Source organism: Sander vitreus, chromosome 13 (genome assembly GCF_031162955.1).
Source record: "Sander vitreus isolate 19-12246 chromosome 13, sanVit1, whole genome shotgun sequence".
Lineage (NCBI taxonomy): Eukaryota > Metazoa > Chordata > Actinopteri > Perciformes > Percidae > Sander > Sander vitreus.
Window position 1 is genome coordinate 17,868,883 of NC_135867.1, and position 18,539 is coordinate 17,887,421.

At 39.9% G+C, this 18,539-nt stretch overlaps 2 protein-coding genes across 2 annotated transcripts; one reads left to right on the forward strand and one right to left on the reverse strand.

Annotated features, from left to right (window-relative positions):
* Nucleotides 1-4,163: 4,163 nt before the first annotated feature.
* Nucleotides 4,164-7,212, reverse strand: LOC144527944 (leucine-rich repeat neuronal protein 4). The gene is made up of 2 exons (XM_078266303.1): nt 7,078-7,212; nt 4,164-6,305 (listed from the first exon to the last, which is right to left on the reverse strand). Exons 1-2 carry the CDS (start codon nt 7,103-7,105, stop codon nt 5,584-5,586), a joined length of 750 nt encoding a protein of 249 aa, XP_078122429.1. The 5' UTR covers nt 7,106-7,212; the 3' UTR covers nt 4,164-5,583.
* Nucleotides 7,213-10,909: 3,697 nt separating this feature from the next.
* LOC144527700 (uncharacterized) lies at nt 10,910-15,487 on the forward strand. The gene is made up of 2 exons (XM_078265920.1): nt 10,910-12,147; nt 12,316-15,487. The coding sequence occupies exons 1-2, from the start codon at nt 11,430-11,432 to the stop codon at nt 13,260-13,262; spliced, it is 1,665 nt and encodes a 554-aa protein (XP_078122046.1). The 5' UTR covers nt 10,910-11,429; the 3' UTR covers nt 13,263-15,487.
* Nucleotides 15,488-18,539: the final 3,052 nt, after the last annotated feature.

Here is an 18,539-nt window from a genome sequence, read left to right on the forward strand (position 1 = left end):
AACGATTCGAAAGCGATGTCGAAATGTGGCCGAGCTGATTGCCGCTGTCGTTTCCATCCTTATTAGAGCAACTCATTTCCATTTCCACTACATTATCACTAAGTGCATGCCAGAGGTGGCTTTGATTTCTACAGCGCTTTGTAATAATGACCTCTAGTGGTTCCTTTGAAAACAAATAAAAACTCTGACTCACACTGAACCTGTTTTAAAAGATGTCTGGATGATGAAAGATGTCACACTCTTTTTTTTTTTTTTTTTTGTCATCTGCGATGGTGCCAAAAGAAGAAATGTAATCAAACACACGCCTTGCTGCATTTACATAAACCCCGATCATCCTTCCAGTGACTCCAGACTTACACTTTGAGACAGAAGTTAATCTTGTTATTGACAGAGTTGTGGTTTGAGCCAAGACAGACAGACACATGCACATGACACAGTCCCCATAACAGAAGTAAACAGGATGAGATGCCTGCAGGGGGGGGATCAGTTTCTAACACCACCCACTTAGACCCAGAGTTTCCTCTGATGAAAGCCACAACATGGCCCAGAGTCCCCCTGTAAAAAGCTGTTTTTAACTCTGAACGACACCTAGCTTGTTTAACAAGGAGTTCTTTGATTGAAACCCTTTCAATTGCTTTGCTTCTGATTCTTTATACCAAAAACTTAGAAGGCCAAAGAAGTGGAAACCTTTGTACATTTGAATAAAGCCAGTATGCATTCATTCACGACAGTCTAGATCCAATAATGGACACTGATGGATGCCTGACCTACTTTGAAGATGTTATGCCCTTTAAAAACTGACCCCAGCGAGCAGGGAAAGCAGCCATTAGTGCCCCTGCTGGTGGATTACTAATAATTACAAACTAACATTAATTTTCCCATTCGAGTTTTCATGAATAATTAATTGCATGAAAATCAAATGACTGTTTGGAATAGACACCACTATAACGTTGTGAGATGAGCATAATATTACAACCTACAATTACTTTCATTGCAGTAAAGCCTCTTAAAGCCTCAGCTAGAAGTTGCTGCCATGCAAATGGATGCGGTGGTTGTTTTGAATCTAGAAATTAAACAATCACCCCTTATTCAATGTAATTTCATATTCAACACAGGGGTAGACAAAATAAAGTAATCAGTTCATGATTTCAGTTCAAAAATGTGCTTATTTTGCGAAAGCTGGTACAGGAGAGGGTCAGATTAGGTTGCCAATTAGCATTTTTTCACTTCTGCTGTCATGATTTCTATTTACCTTGACATATAAAACACTTTTTTCTTTTACAGTGCAACATTTACTTTTATATTTGTACTTAAGTACAATTTATAACAATAAACAAAAACAGTACGTAGTTGATTATGTACATGTTATGCTACTTTGCACTTCTATTTAACTGGCTACAATATAATACTAAATACTAAACTACAATAATAACTAAAAAACATTATTTTTCTCATACTGTCCATCTGAATATACCTGTATTCATGCTCTGTCTGAAACGCTCTGTTGTAGCGCCTGTCTCTTTAAAGGAGAATTCTGGTTGATTTCAACACGTAGCTCTGTTGTTTGTAAATTTGGAGTGCTGTAACTAGTGAGAAAAAGAAAAACAATCGGTGTTGCCTACAGTTTGCACCCAGGAGGCTGAAACCGGGCAAGTTTTAAATGTGCTTTTAGCCTCTTAACATGTAAATTCTCCCTTAAGCCCCCCCTCCTGAAAAAGCCCAGTCTGCTCTGATTGGTCAGTGTTCGCATCTGCACCCTCGGAGTCATTGCAGCCGGAAACTGTATTGGCACTGTAACAGGTAACAGTAGTAGTACATGATATTATATAGTTTTTGTTTGGTTTTGTTTTAAATATTATATTATATAGTGTGTATATACTGTAAAGTATAGTTGGGACATCACAACCGGACAGAAGTCCTGACAGCTCGTTTAAAGGCATTGGGCAAAGGCAGGATTGAGCCATTTGTTTTTCACAGTATTTATATGGCACCTTAAATAATTAAGACATGTAAACATTGTAGAAACCCAAAATACAAGTATGAACCTTGAAGATATGTTTTGTCCCATTTTGCAATGAAACCTCACATTTCAAGGTGCTTTTAATAGTCACTGAGCCTAATATTATTCAGCTTTATTATTGTGATTGTATAGTCTATATCCATGACATTCCACTTCCGGGATTGTTCAGGTGCCTCCAGACATTCTGCTGGATGTCTTTCATTTCGACCATATGTCCGTTACCTTCCGCATTCTTTGTGTTGGCATTTTAAACTCAATTTATGAGGACTGTGGTTAACTGCTCCTCAGATCTCTGCAGGGTAAATCCAGACAGCTAGCTAGACTATCTGTCCAATCTGAGTTTTCTGTTGCACAACTAAAACAACCTTTGAACGTATGTTCCACCCAAACAAGTTCCTTCCCGATGCCACTTTGCAGAGGTGCTGTTGCTCCGTGCTGCGCTTAGTGCCGCCCAAGATGATTGTGATTGGTTTAAAGAAATGCCAATAAACCAGAGCACATTTTTCTCCCATCCCGGAATGCTGTGTGGACTAGCCAGACCCTCCTCCGCAGTACTGTGGAGGAAGGTCTGGCAATGCGAGACTATTGAGATTGTGTTTCTTTTGTGTCTTTTCTGCCCTTTAGTGCAGTCAGGCCTCTTCTCTCAGGATTTAATGTGACCAGCAGAGGGCAATAAGGTGACTCTTCTCCAGGTCTGAGGACATAACAGAGGCCTGTAAAAGGTACCTTTTGTCTCTGTTGTGAAAATGGTCTTGAATGCTGAAAGACACCGATAAAAGTCCTGGATTGTTTAATGCCCCGTCAAAATGTCTAATCTGCTTTGGGGCTTACGTGACAATTTCATAGAGCGAATAAATTGAGTCATTTCATTAGTCCGATAACATAATGCAGCACATGCAGGGAAAATCCAGAACTTCATAAATACACAAACGTGTCAACCAGCTGTTCATAGACTACACAAATACCCATTCTTACACAAATAAACTCTATCGTCACCGTTAATCACACAGTCACAGTAACATAGACAGCAGGTAGAGGCAGACACAAAGTACATTGTGAAATCCCAAAGCCTGAATGCAGCTTATTCATTGTTTTATATATAGCCTAACATGAGTCACTGGGTCTACTGAATGAGATAGCAGTTATTCAACATGACACAGCGCATGTCACTGCTGCTGACCTTGTTGCAAAATTTGCCTGCAGTGTCAAATATCTGAGATCCATCATTATCTGTTGCTGTATGTGCGTTGTCTTTCACTTGAAATGTTGAAAATGAAAAACATTTAACTGAGAGATTTCTCCTACGCACAATCTGCACATCACATCTGTGCTTCTTCCAGATGATCTTAACAGGGAATGCTGTTTGCAGAGACACCGCGCCCGCCTGAGAGGTGACAAAATGAAGGATTTTCCCACTGGAAACCTCAGGAGCATCATTTATTAGACTCAGAAATCCGCAAATGATTAGGAGACAATAGTCTGTGTATATCTTCTATGCCATATGTCCATCATGTTATTTCATGTTTACATGTCTTCTTCTGATGTATATGCCATTAGATAACTAATAAATAAATCAAAATTATCCTGAGTAAAAAAGAAAATCCTAAATTTCAATCAAGTGATATTCTTACTACGAAAAGTACATCACAACTGAAATTATTGAAAATCAAATACCACTGAATTTATAGCACTGAAATATTTGAACTTGAAACGGGTAACTACAGGTAGTGTGATCCCTAAATCTTGATTTAAATATTTTTATTATATATATGTTAAATATGTTGGGTTCAAAAAAAAAAAAAAAAAATGTAAGTGCCCAGTCTTAAAGAAAATTCAACAAAATACACTTAAGTTGTTCAACTTAAAATAAAAAAAATAAAAAACAAATGCAGTTGCTCAAATTTGATTGGTGAAATTCGGACACAAAATGTCAACATTGAAACTAGAATATTCCAGCTAGCAAGGATGAGCAATCCAGCATGAATGGAATCAATCAGGTTATGTTCTTGTTCAATTAAAACGCAGAAGCATTTAAACTCCAAGGGTTGCCAGAGGCAAAGTATGACTGAATACCAGATTGCTTATTGAGAAATGTTTAACCTTGTGCAAAAGGTAGAATTAGATTTTTTCATGAACATTCAAAGTCTCTTAAAAATAGTTTATTTAAAAAAGCCATACCACATTCATTTTGAAATAAGTACATGTACTGTTCTAGTACCATCACCACAGCACTGCTCTGCTTGTAGCTCTTGTCAAACCTGCATACTTTTTAAGTAACCTATCTTACATGTTATTTAAAACAGACTGCTAACACCACATGATATTGTATGACCATGTTTATGCATTCCGTCTCATACTGTTCCATTTATTTCAAGATCCCCCCTTTGAGAGCAACTGCACTCAGGCTGAATATATGTGTCATAAAAGCAACATCTTGAGGCCATTTCAGCGACTGAAATGAACAATCTGTATGTCTCCAAATTACAGATGTTAGTTGACTTCCATGCAGCTCTGTGCGATGTAAGTTGTTCAGTGCAGTTGGAATAAGAAAGACGCCAGGAGCAGTGGAACAACTCTGTGGCAGCAGCCAGAGCAAAAAGGAATTATAACATGGCTGCGAGACATGCAGATGGAGGCTTGAACATGAGATAAACTGGGGAGGATTTAAATATTGGACTTTCTTCTTTTCATCATGGCAAAAAAAGAAGCCTGAAGCTTCTTACCAGTTCAGTGCTGGATGAAGTCTCAGCTGGAATGACACAAGCCTTACAAAATCCATATCCGCTGAAAAGGCTATTGTATGACAGCTGGAAAAACAGCACTGAACACTTGTGCTCATCCAGTACGCTGACACAACTTCCGACACTGAGACAGATGGAAAAACACACCCATCCCACAGTTGTTAAATAACTACACATTTTAGCAACTAAGGGAATGTTTTACTTGAGTTAAATAGTCAGGCCTTTAACAGACATATACAGTGTATCAGTTTAAACAGTCTTGTTTTGTGTGCTATTGACTTCAGTTTGTTTTTCCAAACTTGCATTAGTTTAAAGAAACCTGTCAAATCAAACTCTTAACATGTACAAGACTTACAACAACAAACCAAATACTGTTCATTAGGCCTACATGATACAGCACATCATTCACTTTCAGTCTTTAGAACCATAATAAATCCATTCACTCTTTTTTAAAATTAAATACATAAAATAAGAAACTCTCACTGAGAGTTTCAAAGAAAGTGTAACACCACCATCAAAATTTTCTCCATACAGTATGTTTTGACGTGTCAGCAACTGCTACCTAACCCTAGTGAAGTTAATCTAACATGACCACTGATAATATCAAAATATTCCAAATCACTGAACCTTTGTACCCATCAGCTGTTGTCTCTGATATAAATATATTGATATTTTCGTTGTATTCCATACAATAAAAACATCTTTGAAACCTTTTTATACAAAAAAAACTCAGCTGTAAAAATATATAATATAACATAATTAACTATGATGACGCTGAGGAGTCTCATGGGACAGTCTTATCCCCGAGCGTCTGTTTTCTGTTCACTCTGTCTCAGCTGTGTCATGCATAGAGATGCTGGCCTCCTGTTTCCGTTGCCTCTTGTGCCTCCAGAGCAGGACGGCCAGCAAGAGGAGCAGAAGGAAGCCCAGAGCTCCCCCAATGAGACCTGCTTTCAGAGGCAGACTTCTGTCACTGGGCTGGTACGTCAAACAGGATGGCGTACTGTTTCCCACATCATTCACCGCCACCACACAAACCTCTGCGATGGTGTCCACGTCTCCCACTCCGCCGCTCCTTCGGTCCTTCCCAAACATCTGCTTGTCTTCCCCCACTACTGTCACTTTATAACCTGTGACATATGAATAAGGTGCACACCACTGAAGTACAACCTCTGACCCGTTCCAGGACACTGATTTCAGCTCGGGAGCCAACGGAAGCTGATTATGTAAAGTGGACCCTCGACACGTGCAGCCGCTAGAGGCTGCCAGATCAGCACAGGGGGTCTGACTCTCCAGACAGGGATTGTACTTGCATTTGTCAGAGGTCCCTCCATATGGAGTCACTGTACTGGATACAGCAGGGGTGTATGGGTCTTCATAGTGAAAGTAATCCTCGGTCGAAACCCCACGTAGTGTCAGAGGTCTCATGGGATTTGTCCCTGCAACTTGTGATGTTGTTGGCAGATTAGAGTAACCTCTGATCAGAACCAGGCAAATGATCACCAGGGGGAAAGGAAGATGCCTTCTGGCAGCCATCGTGCTGTCTGGAAATTATAGAAAGGAAAATTCCATCAGTTAGCTTGAAAATCAGCTTTTGACTTATAAAAAAAAAAGTATCAGCCTCTTGGGTTTTCAGCCATGTGTACATTCACAGAGTGAGTTTCTTGTTTTTTTGCATAAAAGAGCCTAAATGAGGACAAAGTTATTTCTCCCCTGATGCTGTGTCTTTTTAGAGATGATACAACTGCACAGGGAATGAAACAAATGTCTTAAAAGCTTTCCTAACTTCAAAACATTAACCGTGTTCTATAAACCAGCGCACACAGTTTGTACTCGTAAGCAAATGGAAAAACTGTGGACACTTAATTAGTTGAAATGTATTATTATGTGGCATGTTTGTCAATGATTTATGGTCTTGTATACAGAGCTGCTCGGAATAATCCTCATTTGTTAAGCTTCGGCGGTACTTTACTCTAATTCAGCATTCCAGGCGGTATTATTGCTCAACAGGTCCAAATGCCTGCACACCCAAGATTCAACGCAGCCCTTTCAGATGGATCCAGTTACAGGAAAGCTGCCTGTAGGATTTCCACAAGAATCCACACAAACATACCTAAAATATGCTCGGTGGTAGACATGCATAGAGAGGTAACAATGAAGCCCGTTCAAAAATCTCCTGTGTTTAACCTCATTGAAAATAGGAGCCACCATCGAATACTAATTCACTCTGTGCTCTTTGTTTTATTGACACAGCTGAACTCAATTTGCCTGTGTTAAGAGTGAAAGTATGTCAAATATGTAAAGTAATGAACGTACCTGTTGTTTGCAAGTTTGTAATCTTCATGAAAAGGTGAGTGAGCTCCTCTCTCTTCGTCTTTCCTCCACTTGCTGCCTCTCTTGCTCTCTCCTCCTTTTATGTTTCTCTTCTCCCCAACAATCACCTCCTTCTTTCTGCCCTCCCACAATCCCCCCTCATTCCTGACCCTTCTGACCCAGCTCCACCTCCCTCCTTGCACATGCTGTTAGTGGTATTACTATAGTCTGCTATTAGTTATGTCATCGCTACCTAATTTACTGGTGAAGTAAACCACATTGATTTCTGTTGCATTCCTTGGTGGTGTGTAGGTTTTTCAGAGCGTCTCACTTGTTAATGAACTCTTGTTTTCCTTTTAGGGCTGAGGGAAATTGAATAGGATTGGGAAATATCTGTGTCCGGGCTTGATTCATTGGTATTTGTCATCCCTGACATATTCCAGTGGCTCCAGACAGCATATTTAGCCACCTAACCTCTCACCTAAATAAAGTGTATGACTTACTGTAGCGTGTAACACTGCAGCAAAACTGAAAGGACTGTTGTGCAGCTGTTCACCAAAAGGCCGGAAATGAACCAGACTGGACTTGTTCGTGAATCATTTGTAATGTGTGAAATTGCCATGATGCAGGTACTTTTCTTAAAAAAAACTGAAATGGATTAAAGAGGTAAAATAAAAAGTGGTGGTAAGTAATCTGAGATACCACCAACATCATAACAGAACTCCACTCAGCACTTCCAGGAAGAGAAGAACTGAACAAAATGTTTTGTTGAAGTGACGTGAAAAAGGCAACTTTATGTGACAGCTGTGCGGCCTTAAATCCAGCTGTACGCTCACATCTGCGCTCTGGTTTTGAGCATAGTCTGCAGAAAAAGTGACCACGATTAGCTCGCATTGTCCTGTACGAGAAGAAGTGAGTTCAGTCAGCTATGACTGAGAAACAAACTTTACTTATGGAGTCAGTTTGCATTTTATCTTCTGTATGTGTCATATTCCTGTGACACTATGCAAATATATTGCTTCTCTCCTTCATGTAATTCTGCAGGAACCAACATGTTGACAGGTATACCATCATGAATAACTATTTTACCCCCAGGATAAATTATTTATTACTTTTATTTCTTATATCGTTATATATAATATATTTGAATTCTGTCTTGTGTGAGCTGTCTGTGGGTGAGTGAATGTGTTTGGGTGTCAGTACATACAGGAAAGAGTGTGGGTGTGTACATGTGAAGGAGATGCATATTTGCAAGTAGGAAGAATGTGGCTATGTTTATGTATTGTGTAATACAGGTTGTGGTACGTATTATATCTGTATCTAATACTGGCAAAACATGTATGTATCTATTTTTTAAGTGAGTCAGTCGTACATCTGTAAAGAGTTCATCCATAACAATCCCATGAGAGAAACAGTGACACAAACCTTTTATAAGTTTTTAGGAACAGAGATGGTGTGTCAGGCAATATGAGCTTGTTGGAAATAGGGGTGAAGTCACTGAGTACGAGATGTTTCTGTTGTGACTCTGGAAGTAACACAAATTCAAGCAGATGGTAACTGTTAGACGGTTTGTTACATAAGCCCATAATCCACTGCCCCTCTTTGCCATGGACCACTTTTGGAACACAGTCACTTTTTCCCCAACCACTGTGTGGCTAGGATGCTTTCCTCATCAAAAACAAGTGTGTATGGAATGTATGGATGTATTATTTTTTATGTGAAATGGAAGCAGTCCAAATGAATACTACCGGGTCCGATTATATTAACATCAAATAGCAAGAGGGCTTGATTTATAACATGCACAGTAAGATATGATCATGGCACCGTGTTGGCTATTGGGCCAACAAGGCAGATTTCACAAATTAATGGTGAAGTAAATCATTAATTGTGATGTTTCAACAGCTTAGGGGGAAAACAACACAAACTTGGGGTGTCAGCTTTGGTTCACTCACTTCCCCGATGAGGCAAATGTGATCCATAAAACTAGACTTAACAAGATTCTTCTTTCATTACTTCACTTTTTAAACTTTTTTTTCGTCTTTAAAAGATCTAGCTGCTGTTAAAAAGATGCAGGAATGAGGCAATGCAACACACGTTCTCAATTATAATGTAGGCTTAATGAATTCTTCAATATTCAGTTAACGAAAACCATGTTCTCAATATAGGCCTATTCATGATTGTGAGGAGCCATTCCAATGGGAGAAGATCAATGTAGGGCTTGTTACCTGACCTCAGTATCATTTATTAATAAAGCCGTCTACAGTGCCTCCTAGAGTCTAAAATACTAAGAGGAAATAATGGAGAAAAAAAACATGAATAAGGGTGTATTAAGCAAAGAGACAGGCGAGGTCTGTGTCTTGTCAGTTACACAACTGGGTGGGGGTGACATTAATTAGTTTTGATGATGGATTGCACTGTCCCTGTGACAATAAGCGGTTCATCTGCGAAGCATTAGAAAGTTCATGATACGTTTGGCCAGTTCCACAACATCCTGCATTTGCACCGCAGTCTGCAGCAGACTGTTGATGTGGGATAAACTGGGTTTGTTGATGTGGGTTATCTTCTCCGCCAGTTTCAGAGTTTGTATAACCATCTGAGAGGTCGATGGCCTGCGGGTAGCCTACTTTAGATTTGAAACACTGGAAGTATAATTTTAGATAGAAAGAGAGGAAAATTACAGTTTTTGCCCCCAAATGGCTGCTGCACTGCCGCGAAGTATGGACCATACTTAACCCCGAAACTTAACTTGCAGGCAAATACATTTGACATAATGCCATGTAAGAATAAAGACACAAGTGACTATCACAATTCTCAAAAGATCACTAAGCCATTTGCCAATTAGTATGCTATTTAATTGTGCGATATAAAGCCAAGTGATACTTTTTTATTAGACGTGCAACAAAAGCCAATATGCTGCAATATAAAGAAAAAGGGTAAGTAGCCTAATGTAAATTACAGACTACAAGACAGGACTTGCTCACGGAAGACCACAGTGTTTATTAATATATTAATTATTCATATATATATGCATATGTATTTTATTGAAATATGAATTATAGAAAAATACCTAGTAATGTACTCTCGTTTATTTATTTTTTTATTAATTCATTTGTAAAATCTTTCATTCATGCCTGTTTTTATTGTCCAATTAGATATCAATCAATGGAATAGCCTATTTTATAACCACTTGACACACGGGGTCTTCCTGCAGGCTCAACAGTGACTTAAAAACAGGAAAACAGAAATTTCTTACTCTGTGAAGTCATTCCATGTTTCTATGTATCTATATTTCGCCCACCTCCTCGGTCAACTGGGGACACTGATTGGACGGAATATCAGAAGAATAAATGAAATGAATCAAAATAAATGTCTCTTTCACCCAATTGTGAAGACAGAAATGTTAAACACAAAACACATGTGATTGTATTACGTGTCATTTTAGTTGGAAAGTAGAAAAGCTTGTGTAAATGTGGGGTTTAAAGCAAATTTTATTTTTAAATTACAATAGGATATAATAGATATTTAGGTCATTGTGCTTAGAACAATGAAAATCTGTGTAGCAGCTCTTTAGCAGCGTACAACATAAAAGTACAAGTAAATAGGTAAAGTAAATAAAAAAATAAAAAAACGTTCAACAAAAATAGGTAACAAATACCAGCAATAGAAATGAGACATTTAAAAAACACTTTTTATTAGCAAGATTCAATCGAAAAAAAATTATATTGATTGATATGCAGAAGGTAATTTACTTTGACTTCTTTGTAGCTCTGCTGAAGGATGCCACTTCCTTCAATTCAACATCCAGGGCAGAGTAAACGCCCTGCACAGAGCTTCTTTGTTGACGTCATTCCTATGCGACAGGCCTCTCAGTACCAGACTACAGTCAGTGCAGTTCTGCAGAAATAATCTGAAATGGGTGAGTCGCTGCTGAGGGCCATTGTATCAAAGTGTTTGAACAATAATTTACGGGCTTAAATAACGCCGTTTAAGACCATCTGCACGTTTCTCCCGCAGAGTCACAGTGGTTGCAAGAGCACGTTTTTTACCGACCGGCGCTGTTAGTTTTAAAGCTGACGTTAGCAGGCTAATGTTAGCTAGCGGAGCCAGGCCCAGCATAGAGCCGCATATCAGAGTTGACTACATTGTTTTTGTCAGCGACGCCAGTTTAAACAGCTAATGGGCCAGATGTAATTGGTGCCAGTTCACTCATTGCTCTGACAAATTGCAGCAACACAACTCGTATAATTAATCCAGTTCGTTAGAAATTTGGACTGTATTTTAGTCTCATAGTTAGCATAGCCTGTAAACGTCAGCTAACGTTAACTGAATTAAAGCTCGATAACTGCATTACAATCATGACTTCCAGGAGGACAGGCTATGCTGGTAGCATGGATTCCTCTCCTTCAAATAGCAGCAACAGCTCAGTCCACAGTGGAAATCGTAAGCAAAGTATAATCAACATTCCCGAAAGGACCGGGGTAGAGTCCTGTTATGATCGGAAAGCGGACAAGGCTGGATACGGAGCTTCGCAGGGCAGCGTGACCGTAACGTCGCTGAAATCACGTCTCGCCCCGACCATTCAAAGTGCCATGTCCGCTGCAGTTGACACTCTTCTGGGCGAAGTGGTGCTTGTCCTCAATGAGACTCAACAAGAGTTGCTACATAAGGAACAAGAGAATGAAAGACTCAAAGTGCGTCTTGAAGTGTCAGAGCGGGAGTTGAAGACTTTACAGGAGTGTCTGTGTAGTGCTCAGAAGCTCATAGACCAGCTTCAGATCTCATACACGGGCCCTCAGTCAATTAGTCAGTCCGTTTTTGCCCCATCGCTGTCTTCCATGGCTTCAATGACTTCAGGCTTGGACCGGGACCACCACAACGCCCGAAATGTGAATGGAGCCGGTGTTGACATGGGTCTCGGTGGCTCTGTGGATGATTCGCTTCACGGGTTTGAGCCCAGAGATGACTACAAAATGTGCCAGCTTTCAATCCAACCAGATGGCTCTGTGACTAACCACGCTCTGGAATCCTTTGCTTCCAACACATCTCATATGTGCTCAGATTCCAGCAGACCAGGTAAATATACAATGTGTACTGTGTGTGTTATACTGTATAATTTGGGTTTCCTTCGACTGTGAGTCAGAGCAAATTAATCAATAACTTACTTTAAATGGACATATAGAGTTTTTGGTGTGTTTGATATTATAATGCTTCTACGTTACCCATTTGTACGTGTTTTGTTAGATGAGAGGCAGTCTCAGGGACCAGGTGGAGAATCCAGGTTTGAGATTAAACAAGAGCAGGGACCCACTTCAGGCTCTGGCCAGCCCAGCAGGAAGGAGCCTGGGTTGCGTGATGACAACAGAGTCGATGATGGTGACCTTGGTTACGTTGAAGTTGGAGGGGAGGGAGGTTCCCAGCGTTCCTTTACTCACCCCATGCGTCACCAAAGACCTGTGCGAGAATGCGGTGGTGCATTGCAACAGGGCGGACTTGATGGACAGAAACAGTTGTCTAGGACTGCTGTAGGCGGGAGAGTAGACAGTGTTTCACCGGGCAGAGCAGAGGACTCTGCAGGACCTTCGGTCTCTGATACAGCAGGGGAGCCCTCTGGAGATCGGCCTCACCACTGCTTGGAGTGTGGAAAGACCTTCCGTCTGATCTCTAGCTTGAAGAAGCACATCCGCATCCACACTGGAGAGAAGCCCTATCCGTGTGGAGTCTGTGGTCGTCGCTTCCGCGAGTCAGGCGCACTTAAAACCCACCTGCGCATACACACAGGTGAGAAGCCATACTCTTGCTCTGAGTGTGGAAACTGCTTCCGCCACCTGGACGGTTTGCGCAAACACAGGCGCACGCACACCGGAGAGAAACCTTACGTGTGTGCCATCTGTGGGAAGCGCCTGAGCCGCCTGCAGCACCTCAAACACCACCAGCTCATCCACACCGGAGAGAGGCCGTGCTGCTGCCCCTTCTGCAACCGCAGCTTCAAGGAGCCCGCAGCGCTGCGGAAACACATCCGCACGCACCGGGAGGAAGGCGGTCACATGGGGATTGGTGCCGGTGATGACACAGACCCAGACGCCATGGATGACATTAACAACCTCCACCCAGCAGCTCCGTCCCCTCAGATGAGGTTTGGGGAGTGGGGAGCTGAGGAAGATGACAGCTCGGTTGTGGACTGTGTGTAGGGCATGATTAAAGGAGTAACTGTGTGTTGGTATTCTTACCACAAAACCTACTCCGGGTAAAAAACGTGGAAAAAGTTGTTTGTGTAGTTAAACACGATATAAATGCACCTAAACAACATAAACACGATGGATAAGGTCATCTCTGTTCCGTGCTGTTGAAGTAAAGAGAGGGGCTATATAACCCTATCATTGGAGCTTTGTTTATATCATTCTTTACACTCTTAGATGTAAAAATAACGTTTAAAATGTTCGCTGTACAAGTTTTTTCCTGCACATTCATTAAGCAGCAGTAATAGCGTAGAGGTTGTTCTTGGCACAGGGAGTTTGCTAGCTTCCTGGCAACAATTTGACAAAAAAAGGGGACAAAAGCTGTTTCCTCACTTTAAAAATATAAGTGCCTTGAAAACAGGGTCTGAAATTAACTTTTTTCCCTTTCCGCCAAAGTGGCGTATGGCCTGACGATTTCACATGCCACTGCCAAAAATGTACCTCTCATTTGGCCGGTCATAGTTTCAGACGCTTGAACACTCACTCAACCATCAACCGAGTCGCTACTGCTGCTGCCGCCGTTCAAGATAGTTCCCACCTGGATTTTAGTCGAGACAAACTGTTTATTGTGACTCTGGCCGATAGTCTTTTTTATATAGTTTTACACGAGAGATTGGATTTGCTTGCTTTGGCATGCTTTTGCCAACACACTGAGCTGCTCAAATAGATAGAAATGGATCCATAGGGCTGGCTCATGCTTCATGTGTGGACAGACTTGCAGGAGTACAGACCATGTGCATTGTGTAGTTGGGCATTAGAAACTGAACCTAATATCACAGTATTTTTGGTTCAACTTCTTGATATTATTTGTATTGCAGCACTGTTGAGAATGATTCAAGTTTTTGATGGTGCATAATAGGGCAGTCATAAAATAAATAATTGATCTGTTTACTTATAGTAATTTGGTTTCTTCACCTAATCGATTTTAGTTGGGAAAATTTGTGAAAGTAGCTTTTTCAATAATTGTCCTGCTCCAAGTGGATGCACTCACATTGAAAAAAATCTAGTGTTTATGCAGGACCAAAGCACATTTGTGAATATTATTGTAATGCCGCAGATGTCCCCACTATTTCTAAGTAATAATTAATGACCACAAAAATCCCATGCTAGTGGAGACTGCGAGTCTAGCCCAATGATGCCACCTGTAAGCTAAAAAGCATTTACATTTACACTGTTGTGAGTGTGTGTCTTCATGAAGCATGAACCAGTTTCACACTTCAGTCAAGCAGAAGCTATCTGTGTCAAGAATATCTAAATTTGAAGCGATCCATACTATTTGTTAAGTCATTTGAAGAGGGCACAGTCTGTTGGCGTCAGCATGCACTCAGATCAACAGCGTAAACACTTTACTGTTTCTCGAGTCTTGATTATCATCTCTCTCTCTCTTATGGACCATATTTTAGCATTCCGTTTTTTTGTTTAAGATGCTGCTACTGTATGTCTGAAAGCCTGTTTCTTTTCTGGACTTGTATTATTGTAACCAGATCGTCACTGGCAATTACTAGCGGACAGATTTTGGTGCTTGCATGTGCATATCTGCTCCTCCGCTGGCATTAATGCCTCCTGGCTGTTTCTGTACATATGTATGTAGTTTTAGCCATTTTATCTGGATTAATGAGGGTTAACATTTGTGGAAAAGTTAATGTGCAACAACAATTTAAAAAAACAAAAAAAAAACACAACATGCTTTTAAAACATCAGTATGCTGACATGCAATGTAATTATATATAATCTTACTAAAACTCTTCCTGATGTGACACCACTGATGCATCAGGGTTAACGGCAGACCATTAATCTTTTCAGCCTTTTACGCTATACTCTGTAGGTCTCTGGTGTCATTTACCGTATACTACTATAACAATCTCCATGTAACTATTCTATGTACATTTACAGGTGTAAGTCATTTTAAAAAGCACTCAAAATGTTAAATATTTGTTACTGTATACCCAGAATACGATTTGCCATGGTAGTCTTGATCCCAGATAATCATATTTATTGTTTTTTTGTATTACATACAGAGGGGGCCTTTGCATGTAGGTTTAAACTGAAATGACAGTGTTACATGTGAAAAATTTAAAACTTCTTTTAAGTCATCTGTGTTCAACACATATTCCCCCGCATCACATTCATCGTGTTACCAACTGTAAATGTTACTATATTAAAGGGCCTTGTTTGTACTTCCTTTTTATCTTTGGCTGTTTATTCCTGTTTAAATTCTTTCCGCAGTAAAACCATTAACTGGATCGACAACGCGGCATTTAGCTGAAAGCTAAAGCCAACGAGTACATCCTAATTTTAGATCATCCCGTCTGATTATCCCGATGTTATTACTTAAGTTTCAGTCAGTTTGTTTCGTTGTATCATGACAGGAAAACCGCATTAACCCTGGAGCAGACTAAGACGCTGCCAAACAGATAGACAGAAAGACAAGTCTGAAATAACACTACTCTTCTCCCAATGCTGGGTAATGACATTGTGTTTAAACACACAAACTGCTATTTTAAGGTGGCTTTTGGTATGATTACAGAAAACTGCAGTTGAACTTTTTTTTTATTGCATTTTTTTTTCTGTTATTAAAGGTACACTGTGTAGTGTTCTTTTATTAGCTAAAATCGATGTCTCCATTCACAAATATGTCCTCATTGGTGTAAGATTACCTCTGCCAATGATCTGACTTATCCCTAAGCAAAGAATTTCTTATCTGTATTTACACTGGACGGGCAAGTCCAAGGAGGCTTCCATGTCGTTCCGCCATTTTGAAAAAACTGTAATCGCTGAGAGGGACGTAAAGCACTAGCATACCTTTCTAGCTAATCCACAACGCGTTTTCGTTGAGAGCCAGCGTCACGTGACTGAATCCAGCTGAAACGGAGAAGGAGATTAGTGAGAGGCGCTTGTCACTGCCCCGGCAAATTTGAAAGCCTGCACTGCATTTTAGTTCATAATGGAGGATCATACTTATGGAAAAAAGGGAATTAAAAAGGCAACGTGACACATAACGGCTACCGTAGTTGCAACACGCGTTTGAAAAGCGAGGTGCTAGAGAGCACTATTCGTTTCAATGCAAAATACAATTTCACCGCTAGATGGAAGAAATTCCTACACAGTGTACCTTTAACAAGTGTACTCTTTTCAGTGTTGTTTGACAAATCTATTGTGATAGTTACAATGTGTAATGATATTTTGTAATATGACTATTGTAATAGTTGGTATTGCTGTAATGTTTTTGTTAATGTTATCGCAGAAATATCCAAGGCTGCTAAATTACATGTTGATAATCTGATTAGAATAAGACACACCAGTGTTTGTTAAACTTAAAGAACTGGAGCCCAGTGGGTGTTGGCACCTACATTTGGACGGATACAAACTTGTTCCAACAAAACAGACCACAAATAGGAGTTATGGTATCAAGTTGAAGCTAGCGCTGCAGAATGCACACAAACACAATATTTCCTTCAACGCAGCAGTGGAAGTTCACAGTGCAGAGCTCGTGATTCACGAAAAAACACGTCGAAGCTGTGGTTGGTGAGAGAAAGGTGCATCTAAACAAGTCATAACAGCTATTTTTTAGTGACATCAGAAAGAGAGGGAAGAGGAAATCTCAGAAAATACACTTCCCCTGCTGTAAACTGGGTCCCACGGTAAGACTCAAAATATTGTCCACCTTTGATTTCTAGTATCTGATGGCAATATACACGTTCTTATTGACAAAATTCTTAATACACTCATGTACAACCTAAGGGTAAATGACATCTTCCAACAAACAGTGGCAGAAAGTAACAAAGTATCGATTACTGTTATTCGACAGTTACAGGCATTAGTTACTTTGCAGATTAAGATTTTAAAGTACTAGTGCCTTAGTTAAGTTAAAATGCTGTTAAGATGTTAATGCACCTGTAATAACAATCAGATCTATAATACTATAACACCATTCTGCTCCATGGTGGGTACTTTCATTTTTATTTTCAACACATTTTGCTGATCACACATGCACTTTTAATCAAGTAAAATGTTTAATTTAAGAGTTTAACTCTTATTTTTACATTGTGGTATTAATACTTTTGCTTAAGTAAAGGCTCTAAATACTTCCGCTACCATCCTCAGTAAACTTCTCTCTGGTTTTATCTTCGGCCTTCGTAATACAGCTGTTTATTTCTCTTTTCTGTTTGTCATTATTGTCTGGTGCAATTCAGTTTTCAGATGGGAAGTACTTATACTATAATACACAGGGATGGTTTATGTGTGAGCTATAATGTATTTGCATTCCCTGTGTGTTTATGTGAATGAGTGTGTTTGTGTGTGTGTCTGTGTGTGTGGGTTTCTTGGCAGCCGATGATGCAGTGATGGCGAGTAGCAGAGGCAGAGAGAAATGTGAGAGCGGCCTGTGAACTCTCTGTAGGCCCATGCAGTCATTTCCTGAGCGGCTGAAGGTAAACACTCACTTTTTGGAGAGGAAGTGACTTAACCAGGCGTAAGAGTCCCAGTTTAACACATGCCTGGAATGACACTGCATACATAGCATTTGAATGAAGGTTTTACTGTTTATAACTTATATTTAGGTGAAAATTTAGTGCAGAACTTCTGGTTTAAGTTTTGTGTTTTTTTGTTGTTGTGGTATTGTGGCTTTTTCTTAAATAAAGCATTTGAGCACTTTATCATTAGGAAAGAAAAGGTGAGCACGTCTTTGATTTGACATGTTTGTATTATTTATTTCTTGAGTAATGTTTAACTGTATGCACTGCGTGACACCATGTTGTGTTTTACACACCATTAAGGCCATATCATGGTTTGTTGTGTGGTATTGTACTCTATCCGTTGTACATGTTGTTTGTTGTACATGTTGTCTGTGTTTGTTTTGGGTTAGCATGGGTTAAGTGCCCAAGACAAATTTCCACCTTGTGGGACAATAAAGTTCATCTTGATGTCGAAATGATTGCCATGTGCTGCAACAATTAATCTATTAGTCGACTGACAAAAATCATCGCAAACTATTTTGATAATTGATTTATCATTCAGTCATTTTTCATGCAAAAATGGCAGAAAATGCTGTTTTCAGCCTCTCAGTTATGGAGATTTCCTGCTTTTTTCTGTTTTATATCACATTGAACTGGATATCTTTGGGGTTGGACTGACAACACAAAACATTTAAAGACATCACCTTGCTCTAGAAAATAATCAGTAGATTAGTCCATATAAATAATCATTAGTTGCAGCCATATTGCCATGGTA